Source organism: Cervus elaphus, chromosome 21 (genome assembly GCF_910594005.1).
Source record: "Cervus elaphus chromosome 21, mCerEla1.1, whole genome shotgun sequence".
In the NCBI taxonomy this organism is placed as follows: domain Eukaryota; kingdom Metazoa; phylum Chordata; class Mammalia; order Artiodactyla; family Cervidae; genus Cervus; species Cervus elaphus.
In genome coordinates this window covers 34,111,714-34,127,896 of record NC_057835.1, presented here as the reverse complement: position 1 = coordinate 34,127,896, position 16,183 = coordinate 34,111,714, and the positions used below count along the sequence as shown (strand labels likewise).

At 42.4% G+C, this 16,183-nt stretch overlaps 1 protein-coding gene and 1 long non-coding RNA gene across 2 annotated transcripts in view; one reads left to right on the top strand and one right to left on the bottom strand.

The window, feature by feature from the left end:
* The first annotated feature begins 1,035 nt into the window (after positions 1-1,035).
* LOC122679516 lies at positions 1,036-10,459 on the top strand. Its single transcript, XR_006336424.1, has 3 exons — positions 1,036-1,207; positions 2,994-2,998; positions 10,449-10,459. It is a non-coding gene; the product is annotated as an uncharacterized LOC122679516 (long non-coding RNA).
* ADHFE1 (alcohol dehydrogenase iron containing 1) overlaps positions 7,832-16,183 on the bottom strand; it is a 32,495-nt gene continuing 24,143 nt past the window's right edge. The window contains exon 14 of the mRNA XM_043880289.1: positions 7,832-8,365. Within this exon, the coding sequence (XP_043736224.1) occupies positions 8,282-8,365 (84 nt within the window). The 3' untranslated portion in view covers positions 7,832-8,281. The remainder of the gene's footprint in view (positions 8,366-16,183) is intronic.

Here is a 16,183-nt window from a genome sequence, read left to right as displayed (position 1 = left end):
ACAGTTAATATGGAAGAGTGAATGCTCTCTCCATAGGATCAGGATCAAGACAAGGATGTCTGTTCTCTCTTTTCTTATTTAACATAGCACTGGAAGTTCTAGCAATGCAATCAGGCAAGGAGATAAAAGGCACACATATTGGAAATGAAGAAATAAAATTGTCCCTGTTTGCAGATGACATAATTGTCAACATAGAAAATCTCAAGTAATCCACAGAAAATCTTACAGAATTAATAAGTGAATTCAGCAAGTTTGCAGGGTTAGGTTTAGGATAAAATCTTACCGATCTCGGGCTAGTCAGAGTTCTTAGACTTCACACAAAAAGCATGATGCATAAAAGGAAAATGTGATAAATTGAATCTCACTAAATTAAAAACTTCTGCAATATCTTATAAAAACTACAGAATATAACCTAAAAATTGTGACTCACTATATTATATACCTATAGCATATATAATATTGTATATCACCTATACTTCAATTTAAAAAATATGAAAAACTTTTGCTCTGTGAAAGACCCTGTAAGAAGATGAAAAGGCAAGCAATCGACTGGGAGAAATATATTTGCCAACCACATAACGGACAAAGGACTTATATCTAGACTATATGAATATTTTTTCAAAACTCAACAGTAAAAAAAGTAATCCAATTTGAAAACAGGCAAAAGACATGACCAGACATTTCACTAAAGAGGATATCAAATCCTCTTGCACAGATGGCAAATCAGTGCATGAAAACATGTTCAACATCATTAGCCATTAGAAAAATGCAAATTAAAATCACAATGAGACCTCACTACAAACCTACCAAAATGGCTAAAATTAAAAAAAAAAAAAAAGTAACACCAAGCGTTGATGAGGATGCAGAGAAACTCACACATTTCTAATGGGAATGTAAAATGGTGCAATTCCCTACCAGTGGCTTTTAGCCCTTTCTGATGTAAATCCTTCAAGTCTACCCCTCATTTGCTAGCAAACCCTTTGCGTTTTTTTTTTTTGTTTTTAAATTTTTTATTTTATATCGGAGTGTAGCCAACTAACAATGTTGTGATAGTTTCAGGTGGACAACAAAGGGACTCAGCCATACATATACATGTATCCATTCTCCCCCAGCCCGCCCTCCCATCCAGGCTCCCACATAATGTTGGGCAGAGTTCTGTGTGCTAAACAGTGGGTCCTGGTTGGTTATCCATTTTAAATATAGCAGTGTGTACGTGTCAGTCCCAAACTCGCTAACTATCTGTTTACCCCAGTCTTTCCCCAACTGCAAGCTTATTCTCTCAGTCTGTGAGTCTATTTCTGTTTTGTAAATAAGCTCATTTGTATCATTTCTTTTTGGATTCTGCATAAAAGGGATGGCATGTGATATTTCTTCTTCTCTATATGACTTATTTCACTCAGGATGACAATCTCTAGGTCCCTCCATGTTGCTGCAAATGGCATTATTTCGTTCTTTTTAATGGCTGAGTGATTTTCCATTGTATAGATGTACCACATCTTCTTTATCCATTCCTCTGTCTATGGACATTTAGGGAAAGAAAGTGAAAGTGTTCATCAGTCATGCCTGACTCTTTGCGACATCATGGACTGTAGCCTGCCAGATTCCCCTGTCCATGGAATTCTCCAGGTAAGAATACTGGAGTGGGTTGCCATTTCCTTCTCCAGGGGACCTTCCTGACCCAGGGACCGAGCTTGGGTCTCCTACATTGCTGGCAGATTCTTTACTGTCTGAACCACTAGGGAAACTCCTAATATTCTATTATATGTAAGTACCACATCTTCTTTATCCATTCCTCTGTCGATGGACATTTGGGTTGGCCAGCAAACCTTTATTGTTGGTTACCATAATGAAAACACCACAGACTGGGGGTGGGGGGGAACTTAAACAACAGGAATTTATTTTTTTAGAGCTCTGGAGGCTGGAAGTCGAAGATCAAGTCATTGACAGGTTTGATTTGTCCTGACATGTCTCTCCTTGGCCTGCAGGTGGCGCCTTCTTGCATGGCCTTATTACATCCTTTCATGGCCCTTCCTGTGTGTGCATCTCTGGTGTTTCTTTCGTGTCCAAATTTCCTCTTCTTCTAAGGACACCAGGCAGATTAGATTAGGGCCCACCTATTTGGTTAACCTCATACCTCTTTACATGCCCTGTCTCCAAATGCAGTCACACGTGAGGTACTGAAGGTGGGGCTTCAGCGCTTGAGTTTGGGGAAACACGGTTCTGCCCATCACACTGGGTATCCCATTTCCCCCCTAAGAAGGCTGGAGGCCAAGCCAGCAAAGCCAACATTTCTTGCAGGGGCCAGGATGGGGAGAGGCTAAGAGTGCTCACCCACTCACGATGTTTCTGCTCTCAGGTGATTTTCTGGCCCCTTGAGGGGGGGGCGCGGGGTATCTTATGTAGCAGCTCTCATCACATTGTGGGGACTGGTGGGGGGCGCTTAGCGGGCATTCAGGGAAAATTTGAGGACTGCTTCCTCTGTGACCCCCTCCCATACAAACTTAGGGAATATAATTTTCTTTCTACTTGGTTTTAATTTTTAAGTCAAAATTCTTAAATCTGTAGACTTCGGTGGTTCAGTAGCATGACAGAGGACTAGCCCTTCCAATGTCTGCTCATTTCCGAGGAAAGCATCAGAAACCCTTGCTCTTGGGTGTGAGGTGGTTCAAGCTCCAGGTCAGGAGGACGAGCCAGAGCGGAGCAGTCTGTGGTGACTTGGGGTGAGCACAGCACGCCTGGGCGTCTTTTTCTAACTGGACGTGAGTGACTGTCCTTCTCTTTGTCCCTTGAGGCACAGTTCATTTTAATCTAATTCTTATCCATTGATATTTTTTTACCAATAATTACAACTCTGTATGTCTTTACTCTTTCTGTATGCACTTTCTAGTTAAAATGGAAACTTCTCCCAATGTAACTTTTTAAACAGGAATGTAAGGAGGAGAGGGCTTCCCAGGTGTCTCTAGTGGTAAAGAACTTGCTTGCCAGTACAGGAGGAGATGTAAGAGATGCAGGTTCAATCCCTGGGTCAGGAAGATCCCCTGGAGGAGGGCATGGCAACCCACTCCAGTATTCTTGCCTGGAGAATCCCATGGACACAGGAGCCTGGTGGGCTATAGTCTATGAGGTAGCAAAGAGTCGGACACAACTGAAGTGACTTAGCATACACGTAAAGAGGAGAATTTTTCTTTTTTATAAACAGAGGTAAGACAGAGTGATCTTAGTAGTCTGTTAACCCCATAGCTGGGAGATCTTTTATTCTTTATACCGATTTTACCGAAATGAAACTCATTGCCCTGGTACTTACTGCAGTTTTTAATAGTCACATCCTGATTGTAGCCAATACCGTGGTCTTCCTCAATGCTGCAGTCACTAGTGAGTGTCTCCTTTCTGTCTGGGCCTTGATGGAAGAACCTCTCCACACCCTGAAAAGGCTTCAGCCTGAAAAGCAGGTGGAAACGAGGGAGGCAGGGGCTTCATGGTGAGGCCGGCACAGTGGGGCAGAGGCAGGATGGTGCCTGGGGCTGGGGTCTCCCACTCTGTGGGAGAGGATGTCCTGTGGTCAGTGTCCTGCTCCTGTCCTGACCCTCATCATGGACTCATGGTCCTGCTCTGTGCTGGGTAGGACTAATTCCAGCTGGAATCTCCTGAATTTGAAATATGAGAAAATTGCAATCCATGGGTTCAGTGGTTCTTAACATGTGGTCTCAGACTAGCAGCATCACCTGGGAATTAGTTCAAAATGCACCTATTGAATTAGAAACCCTGGGGCCGGGACCCAGAAACCCATATTTTTCCAAACTCTCCAGAAGTTTCTGTGCACGCTGAAGGTTGAGACCGCTGCTTTGTTTTTCTCACCACCTATGCAGAGAAGCTGCCAAACAGGTCCAGGAGCAGCCTTATTTTCCTAAACGAAACTTACCCAACAACAGATCCCTGAGTTTGAACCCAGGCTGACAAGATCTGAATTTCTGGGGGATGGAGGAAAGGCCTGGTGATCTCTATCTTTCTAAATTAGCGCCTCAGGTCATTCTTGTCCTGGGGGAAGCTTAGAGGCCCTTGGTACTCAGCTGACATCATGTAGGGGTGTTCGGGAAGGGAAGAGAACTCACAAAGTGCTGAGTATAGACTGTAGGTCAGGCACTTCCTGCAGACGTTTGTAACAACCCTGTAAAGTGAAGTTTCTTTAGTTGCTCAGTCATGTCCAACTCTTTTCTATCTCATGGACTGTAACCTGCCAGGCTCCTCTGTCCATGGGTTTCCCACGCAAGAATACTGGAGTGGGTTGACACTTCCTCCTCCAGGGGATCTTCCTGACCCAGGGATGGAACCTGCATCTCCTGCATGTCCTGCATTGGCAGGCAGGTTCTTTACCACTGAGCCACCAGGGAAGTTCAAAATGGCCATACTTAATGTAAAAATTCCACTTGAGGATTCATTAATCTAAGAAGTTCGTTTGGAATATAAGACAAGCCACATGTACCTTCTCATTTATTCGTTGTGATAGTAGTGGTAAGAGTAAAAATTTGGAAGCACTTTTGGTGCCCTGTAATATGAATAAATGATTAAATTCCTATTCAATAAACTGTTAACATACCTTCTAAAATAATGATCCTGAAGATTATATGGCAACACAGAAAATACTTAAAATGTCATGGCTTAAGGGAAAAGAGCTAGAAACGATACCATCAAATTAAAAAGATGGAAAGAAAATATAGCCAATGATCACAACTGTGTTTGGGTAATGATATGATGGTAGTTTTTTTTTTGTCTTTCCTCTCATGATTATTTTAATCAGTTTCCAATTTTATAAGTTAGTAAACCAATTAAAAGCACTCAAAGAAAAAAGTCAATTTTAAAGCCAGAAAGAATGAGATGGAGTTACTTTAAAGTTGGCTGTCACTCACGTAGTTTCATGAGGGATTTCACATGGGACAAAATTACAGTTAGAGCAATTTGTGGTGGGGGGGGGCTATGCATTGATTCTGAGAGTTGTTGGGGTGGCTGGAAAGAATAATAGCATGAGAAACTAGACCCTCCCACCCCCAGCTGCCGGTAATTCAACCTAGGGCTTTAAGAACCAATTTCTGCCCATTCAAAGTGTGGTTTGTCCCTGGAGACCACCTCCCGTAGGCCATTGTGATGGTGATGGAGCAGGCTGTGGCCTGGCCGCCTCACCAACTCCCAGAGGGCCCAGCGTTCAATGGGGGAGCCTGGGCAGCTGTCTCCGCGAGGGGTTGCTGGTCAGCAGAGACCCTGCAGGCTGTGCAATGCTGACCTGGAGGTGAACAACCCCCTTTCTCATACCCACTCCCCAGAGGCCACAGTCCCTCATCAGAGTACAGTTTCTAATCTAAACAACCATTAATCTTTCTCAGGGTTAAAAGGCCAGAAAAGCAGTTTTTGCTCTCTATTTTGATACTGTACTTGTCTCTGTTTTACAAGAGCAGACTTACCTCATTGACCACTGGAAAACACCCCCCAGCTGTGTCCACAGACACACGCACAAGGACAATCCCAGCACAGCTCTCCTCTGCGCATGGGAAAGGGACAGAAATGCAACACACCAGCTATTTATTGTGGCTTGTGGCAAAAATCAAAGAAACAGGAACTGCTTGAAACAAATTGGTGATTTTATATCAAGAAATAAATTAGGGATGATGTAGTTTAAGTGAAAATGCCACCATATGTGATAATTTTATGAAAGTAATATTATATAAACTCTTGAATACGATTCCTTTAATTTTCCTTTCCTTAACAACTAGATTAATCCATGTAAATGGAGCCGTGACCCCCAAGAACAGTTTGATCATTTAAGGAAATCAATAGATAAGTAGGATTCAACTTGAAAAAATTTATATAATTGTTTCAGATACACAAAAATGTTTGGTTTACAGAAATTGACATGATCTCTTGCCTCATACTCTTAAGTCAAGAAATGCTAAATTAAATTAAAAAAAAAAAAAAAAAGAAATGCATCTCTTCTGTATTCTCAAATTGTGAGGACTGAAATGATGGGTATTAGGATTAAAAACACGAGGCTTCCTAAATCTGTTTCTTCATACTTGACCTTTAAATCCTTCCTCTAAGAGTCATCTCAGCATGAATACCAAGCACCCCTCCTGGTGAGTCACAGTGAGACATCTGTTTACTGGTGGAAATGGCATGGAACATTTCAGAGAGATAACGAATGCATTTTCATATCTCAAATGATTTTAAAGTTCCCAAACTCAAAATCTCACGTTAAGGACAGGGTAGTACCTGAAATCCAGTGAGGGTATTTTCAAGCTTGCAGAGGACTTGGTTGAAGACTCAGACAGAGCAAGGGGCTGGAAATGGAATCCAGGGCACCGGAGTCCTGGTCTTATGCGGGTTCTAATGACACCAAATCATCTTACAAAATACATTACAAGAGGTACCAAATTTACCTGGACTTTCTTGGTGGGGGCCATATATATTTTTGCTATGCCAAATGTAGTTTGTTTTCTTTTTTTAATTTTAAATTTATTTTTTAAATTGAAGGATAATTGCTTTACAGAATTGTGTTGGTTTCTGCCAAATATCAACATGAATCAGCCCATCTTTGTCCCCTCCCTTTTGAACCACCCTCCCACCTTCCTCCCTGACAAATGTATTTTGAAATATTTATTAAACATTTATTTGTTTATTAAAGTTTCCTAAAGGATCTCACTCCAGTACTCTTGCCTGGATCCCTTGGACAGAAGAGCCTGGTAGGTTGCAGTCCATGGGGTGGCGAAGAGTCAGACAAGACTGAGCGACTTCACTTTCACTTTCATGCATTGGAGAAGGAAATGGCAACCCACTCCAGTATTCTTGCCTGGAGAATCCCAGGGACGGGGGAGCCTGGTGGGGGTCGCACAGAGTCAGACACGACTGAAGTGACTTAGCAGCAGCAGCAGCAGCAGCAAAAGATCTCAGATTGACAGAGAGTTTCACTGTTCTCTACCTTATTCACAAAACTTCTGCTCTCAGAATCCACGATTCCCCTAAAAGGCTGGAAGGAATTTTAGCTAGATATAGTCTGCAAGGTAGAGCTGAAATTCTATTGGAACTGTCTTGTGCTTGCCTTTGGGGCACTTGGCGTAAAGAATTTGAACGCTCATTCTATAGGAACTAAAACTACACCTCAGTGATTCTAAGTTAAAAAAAAATGTATACATATAATTATCTATAACTATATATGTGCACAAAATTATGGGGAGAACATATATTTTAAAATTTTGTTATTTTTTAGTGGTGATTATCTTCTGGATGGCGCATTGTGAACAAATATTTTCTTCTGTGTTTCTTTGTATTACCAGGTTTTGGTACTGAACATGTTTTAGTGTGCAATTAGAGAAGACTGCCTGCCCAATAAACAATATTTAAATGTTATTTTTAAAATCCCAAGTAAACAAAGATGTTTAAAGAGATAAACCTGCCCCAGGCAGGTTGAATGGCACAGTAATGCCCTTCTCATCTGTTTTTTTTTTTAAATCAGATGTAATTATGTACTTTACTTTATTAAAACTTTAATCCAATTTAAAATACAGATAAATCTGCAAGTACACTCAAACCTAGAGCTTCCCAGGTGGCGCTAGTGGCAAAGAACCTGCCTGCCAATGCAGGAGATGCAAAGAGATTCAGCTTTGGTCCCTGGGGTTGGTAAGACTTCCTGGAGGAGGAAATGGCAACCAGCTCCAGTATTCTTGCCCAGGAAACCCCATGGACAGAGGGGTGGGCTACAGTCTATGGGGTCGCAAAGAGTTGGACACGACGGAACAACTGAGCACACGTGACTTATTTATCTATATACCATTAATGAATGCTTAAGTTCTGTCAAATTTTTTATTATTAGAAAATGTGCTGCCAGAAGCACTTTTGCCATATTTCTTTACACACTTGTGCTAGAATTTTATAGAATAAATTTCTAGATGTGGGGTTGATTACTGGGCAAAGAGTACATGCATTAACATTTCTGGTAGATACTGAGTGTTTGCCCTTTTGATCCATGGAGCAGGGGCAGTCTGCAGGGTTTGTGGTAGGAACATGGATCCCTGAAGTCTGTCTGAGGGTCCAGCATGGTGGGCATTTGTCCAGCCTGTCCTATGGAAGTAGCTGGACTTGGAGCATCAGGGAATCTTCTACAGGATACATTTATATCACATTCAAGCTGGTAACGAGGGAGTTATATGTGGAGGTGAAAAGACAAAATTCTTGCTAGGTCAACTTCTGTTATCAGAACTATGATGGCCAAGGGTAGTTCTTTCAGTGAAAATGAAAACTAATACAGTTTCATTGATGCTTCAAACAGAGCAGATAGATCCTCTTCTGACTGAGGGCGTGGTGCAAGCTTGGTGACTCTTTCCTGAAACAGTAAGCAAAAATAGTTACCCAGGGCTTTGCAAAGACAGTTTGTAAAAGCTACTCAGTATGTAAATTAACTCAGTCATGAGAAACAGTGACTTGATAGTAGTCATAGTTTTAAAAGTCATATTTCTTGTTGGCTTCGTACTCGCTGATTCCCAACTCAGAATTTATCAAGTGATACCTCTTTCCCACAAAGCTTTCAAAAGTCATTACTGTTGCCTGAGGGCTTTCTACCCAAATGTACAGAAGCTCACCAGCTTGGGGAAAAACACCACCTACAGTGACCAAGCTATGTGGATCAGGCACCCCTGCCAGGCTCTCCCTGTGTGGAGGGCATGGCCCCAAGCCCTGCATGTGCTGCCAAGGAAAATAGAACAGGGTCATCCTTGACTTCAAAGACTTTGCAACTTGGACTTAAGGTATATTAGGAAGGACTTTCACCAGGACATTAACTTTCAGGCTGTGGGCAACAAGTGACTTAAAAAGAAAAATATTAACTAAGATTTTTATCTCTAACTCCCCAAACAAATTCCATGATTCCCTTAATTCCTCAGTGATCATTGAGTCGAGTCAGCAAAGACACCAGCACCTCCTACTGCTATGGTCACTCCCATCAGTGGCTCCTTAGCCCCCAGATTTCCAGGCCTAAATGAAATTAAGAAACATGCCAGTGTTTGGTTGGGTTTCTGTGGGTCTCTGGGTCTGTTTTCCGTGATGAGCACTGGTGTGGGGGCACATCTGGTAGAAGGGGGAAGGTCCATGGGGCAGGGCTGCGGCCAGCACCCCACACAGCAAACAGGTACTCAACAGTTACTGGATGAATAAAGATGGTGGGAGGGGACACTGGCATCTCAAGGTTCACATGTACAAGACAGGACCTGACTCCACCTTCCACTTTTCCTTAGGCAAAAACCTAGGAGTCATCCCTTTAAAAAAAAAAAATTATTTGGCTGCTCCAGCATGAAGGATATTTAGTTGCAACATGTGGGATCTAGTTCGCTGACCAGGGATCAAACCCAGATCCCCTGCACTGGGAACATGAAGTCTTAGCCACTGGGCCACCAGCAAAGTCCCTAGGAGTCATCTTTGATTGCTCTTTCTGTTCTCTGCAAGTTCAGTCCATCAGCATGTCTGTCAGATCTACCTGCCAAATAAATCCCCAATCAGACCACTTCTCACCTCTCCATCCATCACAGCCTGTCTTCCTCACTGCATGCTCCTGTCTTACTTGAAAGTCCTCTAAGAGCTGCTTCCACTTTTGCTCCACTTTCATCCTCTTCAGGTCATTCTCCCCCATGGCAGCCAGAGTGATGGTCCCGCATTGCAAGTTTGATCACACTATTTCCTTGCTTAATGCCCTCCAATGCAATTAGAAGAATAAAACCATATCCCCTAACCCCAGCCAGACCTGGCCCTGCTTCTCACCCCAGCTCTAATTCTTCTCACACTCACTCAAGTCACGTGGATCCACCATCCCTTTTCAGTCCCATGAAAATGCTATCTTCACCCTATCTCAGGGTCTTTCCCCTCTGCCTGAAATGCTTCTCTCAACTCTTCACCTGGCTGCCTCCGCCTACAGAGGCCTTCTCTGATCACTTCCGCTGGAGTTCCCGCCACACTGTCTCATGTGAAATCATTATCTCATCACCCAGGATTCCTTGACCGCTTATCATTATGTGAAGTGATTTCATTCGTATCTTATTTATAGATTTGATCAGATGTCCGTTGTCTGTCTTCCTCACTAGAATGTAAGATCTATGAGGGATGAAAGGGACTTTATTTTCTTAGCTGTATCCCATACAATTCATGATATATATTAAGATGCCAATAAGTATTTGTCAGGTAAAAGTAAGAATGAAAAGAAGGAAGGACTCATTAAAAAAAAATTAACTTTAAATGCATCTAAATGTAAAGACCTAAATGTAAGAGCTAAAACCTTAAAACTCTTCGAAGAAAATGGGAAAATGTTAATGACTTTGGGTTTGGCAGTGATTTCTTGGACATGACATCAGCAAACAGGCAACAAAAGAAAAAAGAGATAAACTGGATTACATCAAAATTTAAAACTTTTATGCCTCAAGGGACACTATATCAAGAGTGAAAAGACAACTTTACAGAATGGGAGAAAATATTTTCAAATCGTATCTATCTGGTAAGGGGTTAGTATCCAAAACATATACATAATTGCTACAACTAAATAGCTAAAAACTCCAAACAACTCAACTCAAAAATAGACAAAGGACTTGAATAGATGTTTCTTCAAAGAAGATATATAGCTAACAAGCACATGAAATGATGCTCAATGCCATTAGGAAAATACAAGTGAAAACCGTGAGTTACCATTTGTACCTATTGGGATGGCTATCCAAAAAATGGAAAATAATGGTGAAGCTGCAGAGAAACTGGAACCCTTGTGCAGAATGTAAATGGTGCAGCCACTATGGCAGCTTGTCAAAAAGTTAAACACAGTTTTACCCTGTGATCCAACAAGTCTATTCCTTGGATATACACTCCAGTGAACTGAAAGCCAGGTCTGAAACAGATACTTGTACACTGATGTTCATAGCTGCACTATTCACGGTAGCCAAGCAGTGAAAACAGCCCAAGTGCCCAACTGCAGTAGAACAGATAAACAAAATGTGGCCTGTCCACATGACGAAATGTTACTCAGCCATAAGAAGGAATGGCATTCTGACACATTGAAGGCATTATGCTAAGTGAAGACATTATGCAGACACAAGAGGACAAATATTGTATGATTCCACTTACATGAAGTACCTAGAATAGGCAAATTCAGAGTGACAGAAAGAATAGAGGCTGCCCCAGGCTGGGACTCTTCCTCTGAGTGTGGGGGGTTCCTGTTTACCATTCAGCGATAGAGAAGAGCTGCTATCTGGGTTGATTTAAAAATTCTGGGGGCTTCCCTGTTGGTCCAGTGGTTAAGAATCTGCCTTGCAGTTCAGCAGACACCAATTTGATCCCTGATCTGGGAAGATCCCACATGCCCTGGGGCATGCCCACGAGCATGCAATGACTGAGTCCATGTGCTACAACTGCTGAAGCCAGTGCACCCTAGAGCTGGTGCCCCACGACAAGGGAAGCCACTACAATGAGACACCCGCGCACTGCAGTTAGAGAGTAAGCCCTGCTTGCTGAAACTAGAGAAAACCTGCATGCAGCAAGGACAGTCCAATGCAGCCAAAAAAAATGTTCTGAAAATGAAAAAATAAAATAAAAGCTCTGGAAATGGATAGTGCTCATGATTGCATACCACTTACGTGGTATTAAGTAATGGCATTGAGTTGTACACTTAAAAATGATTAAAATAGTAAATTTTATGTCAGGTATGTTTTACCACAATTGAAAAAAAGGAATGGATGGACAGATAGAAGAAGGCTGAGGGACATTGCTGAAGAGCATGGGTGAAGCCAAGGTAAAGCTCTTATCCCAACACATGTTGTACAGATGCTAAAGAATTTTGAAAATGCACAGCAAGGCAGAGACTTGTTCACAGTGACTTATGTCCATGCTTGTTTGTGGCGGGTCTGGGACTGAAGTTGGGTATTTGCTGTGGCTGAAGATGGCCACATTCTGTTCATAACAGCAGAGAGTCTTATCTGATGAGCTCAAGGGCCCTTGTGCGTGAGGGCTCAGTCGCTTCAGTTGTGTCCAACTCTTTGCAACCGTAAGAACTGTAGCCTGCCAGGCTCCTCCATCCATGGAATTCTCCAGGCAAGAATACTGGAGTGGGTTGCTATGTCCTGCTCCAGGGAATCTTCTTGACCCAGGGACAAACCCGAATCTCCTGCATTGCAGGCTGCGCCACAGGGGAAGCTTCAAGGGCCCTTAAAACAACCTGTTCATCTTGGGTGACGTAGTTCAGGACTCTCGGCTCAGGCCAAGCTGAGCTCAGCTTCTTTTTCACATTTCTGACTCCCAACAATTGGTTCCAGGCTTCCTTGGTGGCTCAGTGGTAAAGAGCCTGCCTGCCAATGCAGGAGACATAAGAGACACAGGTTCGATCCCTGGGTTGGGAAGAACCTCTGGAGAAGGAAATGGCAGCCCACTCCACTGTTCTTACCTGAGAAATCCCATGGACAGAGAAGCCTGGCAGGCTATGGTCCAAGGGGTCACAAAACAGATATGACTTCACTGCTAAACAACAACAACAAACAACTGGTTCCACGGGGGTAAGGTCTGTGATATTTCCTTAAAGTCTGTGATATTTCCTTGCACAGATCACCCGTGCCCTGTAAAAGCTAATATCTGAGGAATCAGATGTGCTCCGCATCATGCTATTATTTATAGACACACCAGACCGAAGGACAACTGAGGAATGCAGACACTGAAATAAATTCAGACTACCACTTTTAGCTCATTCATAAAGCAACATTTCAACGAGCCTGTCTGCCAGGGAGGGGAAGTGCTCACTTTGGTCCACAGCTCTTCTCAGTAATGAGATGTTTTGATTTGAGATGTAAATGTTTCTTTCCAGAGGTTTCAGAAATCCAGCCCAGAAGATTCATGTATTCTTGCCTGCCCCCGAGCAGCCAGGCTATGGCGATTGGACACCTCTGTCCTGCGGGCTCCTGTGTGCTGCCACCAGTAGGGGCTATGGTATTGGTCAGGAATGACTGGCCTGGTTGTTGCTTCCAGTGAAAACCGATCCCCCTTTGCTGAACATAAAAGAAGCTTTATCAAATGTCGACTACACAAACATCCTTTCTGGTGATGTTCTCTGCAGCAAGCAGTGTATCCCTCTCACCACCTTAAGTCCTGTAAATACTAACAAGTGAAGATGAGTCTGTTGCCTGTGTACCATTCTGAAACTGCCATAGCATTCCTGCAAAATGTTCACTGCAAACCTCCCCTGCAAAATCCAAAAACTAAACAAAAATCCAATAGTAATTCAACTGCAAAATAGACAAGCTTATTCCTAAGATTCCTTTTAAAGTCCTATGACTATTCCCCCTTCCCCTTACATACACATATAAATCTCTCATGTTGACTTCAAAATTGAACTAGTGCCAGTGAATTCAAATGAACTGTTTCTCCTAATTGTGAAAACATGATCAAAGGGAAAAAAGGCAGCATCCGGCTGGGGGGCTGCTTTATGAACACAGCTGAAGGAAATCCTGGCTTCCTACTTTACAGACATGACTTGTATTCCACAGATTCAATTTATCTCGCATCCTTTGTGAAACTAAGAAATTAGTCTGCTATCTGTCATTTCCCGGTATGGCATGTGCACTGAGGCATTCAGAATGATACCGAATTAACTTGCTATTTTAGTGGATGGTCTTGAGTGTTAGTCTGGACCTGTTGCCATTTGGAACAGCTTTTGCAAAGAGAAGCCTGGATAGAGTAGAATTAAAACTGTCCACACCTGCTGGTGTGTGCTGATGGCTAGAAGATGTACTGTCATTAGCAATTAAATGGCTGAGACTATCACCCAGTTTCAGGCTTCCCTGGTAGCTCAGCTGGTAAAGAATCCGCCTGCAATGTAGGAGATCCTGGTTCTATTCCTGGGTAGGGGAGATCCCCTGGAGAAGGGATGGGCTACCCACTTCAGTATTCTTGCCTGGAGAATCCCCATGGACAGAGGAGCCTGGCAGGATACAGTCCATGGGGTTAAAGAGTCGGACATGACTGAGTGACTAAGCACAGCATAGCACATCATCCAGTTTCATCTGAAAACAACGGATACTATTCTTGGAGGCTAATGAACAACACATATTCCTGAACACTTTCCTGGGATAAATAAACACAGCTTTTCAGAGGACCCCCTGAAGAGTGGATACTGTTGTTGTGACCATGCTATAAGAACTATAAGAGCCAGTCATCAAAATCATAGTGACCACTTGATCTCTGATGTCACTGAATGGGCTTTCATGGATCTTTGTCATTGGCTGAGTCCTATTAAGTCTAAGGACATTGCTCAAAAAGTGTCCACCATTCAGTCATTAAGCTCATATGGACAAAAGGTTTAGGAGGAGAGGGCTGCCCCTTTAAGATGTTTATGAGCTCATGTCAGGTGCTGTAGAAGATGAATGAACAAAACAGGGTCCTAACTTCATGGAACTTTAGTAGGTTTGGACAAAATAATTGTGATTTTTTTTTTTTAATTTAGTTCCTTGGACTTAGAGGTTAGGACAATGGGTTAGAACTAGGGTCTCTTAGAGATTCCTCTTTTTCTCATTCATTTACATTTTTGGATGCAACTGACCCTACTCTGAGCCTGACCCTAAATCAGGAAAACTGGTGCCCATGGGCCATGTTTTGTTTGTATGTTGGGAAATCAGGGAATTCAACACAAACATCCCAACTGCTTTGCAATTTCTACCATCACTGGGACCTGCATTTATGTTTGGGGGTAATAAATTGTAGCTGAAAAGCTGCTCACCCAGTGAGATGGACTGTGTGCTTTCCAGTTCACCACAGTCCCCACCATTCCCTAGTGAGCAAAAATTACTTTGTTCATTGCTATTATTTACCTGGCTCCTATGGACAGGTAAGTCTGTGAAACCAATCCATACAAATATGATATTATGATATTACGGGAGGTCTTCGACATTCCCAGTACTTGCTAAGTGGAGAAGAAGCCAGTCTGAGGCCTTTGCTTAACTGAAATGGGCTGAGGGAAAAGCACCGGCACTGCGGTCAGCAGGGTGCTGTGTGAGTGGAGAGTCTAGCTGTCCACTCTGTTCCAATGTCAGGGACGGAGAAGGAAACGGCAACCCGATCCAGTATTCTTGCCTGGACAGATCCTATGGACAGAGGAGCCTGGAAGGCTATACAGTCCCTGGGGTCGCAGGAGTCGGACATGACTTAGTGACTAAACAACAATGTCAGGGATAGATACACGAATGTCATGACTTTGGGGAGAACTGCCTTATCCTCACAGTGTTTTTTTAAATAGGAGTATATTTGATTTATAATACTGTGTTAGTCTCAGGTGTATAGCAAAGTATGTATGCGCACACACACCCATATATATATAACTGAATATATATATAACTGAATATATATATGTACACATATGGGGCTTCCCAGGTGGCTCAGAGGTAAAGAATCTGCCTGCCAATGCAGGAGACATGGATTTAATCCCTGGGTTGGAAAGATCCGCTGGAAGAGATCATGGCAACCCACTCCAGTAGTCTTGCCTGGAGAATTCCATGGACAGAGGAGCCTGGTGGGCTACAGTCCATGGGGTCACCGAGAGTCAGACATGACTGAAGCAACTTAGCACGCATGCACATATATACACACAGATAATTTTCCATTGTAGATTATTATAAGATAATGAATATAATTTCCCATTCTATACAATAAATCCTTATTGCTTATCTATTTTATATATAGTAGTTTGTATCTGTTAACCCCATACGTCTAATTTATCCCTCTCTCTTTCCCTTTCCCCTTCGGTAACGATAACTTTGTTTTCTATGTCTGTGAGTCTATTTCTGTTTTGTATTTAGATTCATTTGTATTTTTTTTTTAGATTCCATATATAAATGATATCATATATTTGTCTTTCTCTGTCTGACTTACTTCACTTAGTATGATATTCTCTAGGTCCATCCATGTTGCTGCAAATGACAATATTTCATTCTTTTACAACTGAGTAATATTCCATTGTATATATGTACCACATCTTCTTAAACCAATACATCTGTTGATGGGCACTTGGGTTTTTTCCGTGTCTTGCTATTGTGAATAGTGCTGCTATGAACATTGGGGTGCATTTATCTTTTTGAATTAGAGTTTTTATCTTTTCTGTGTATCCTAACAGTGTTTAAGTGATGCTTGCCTTCCC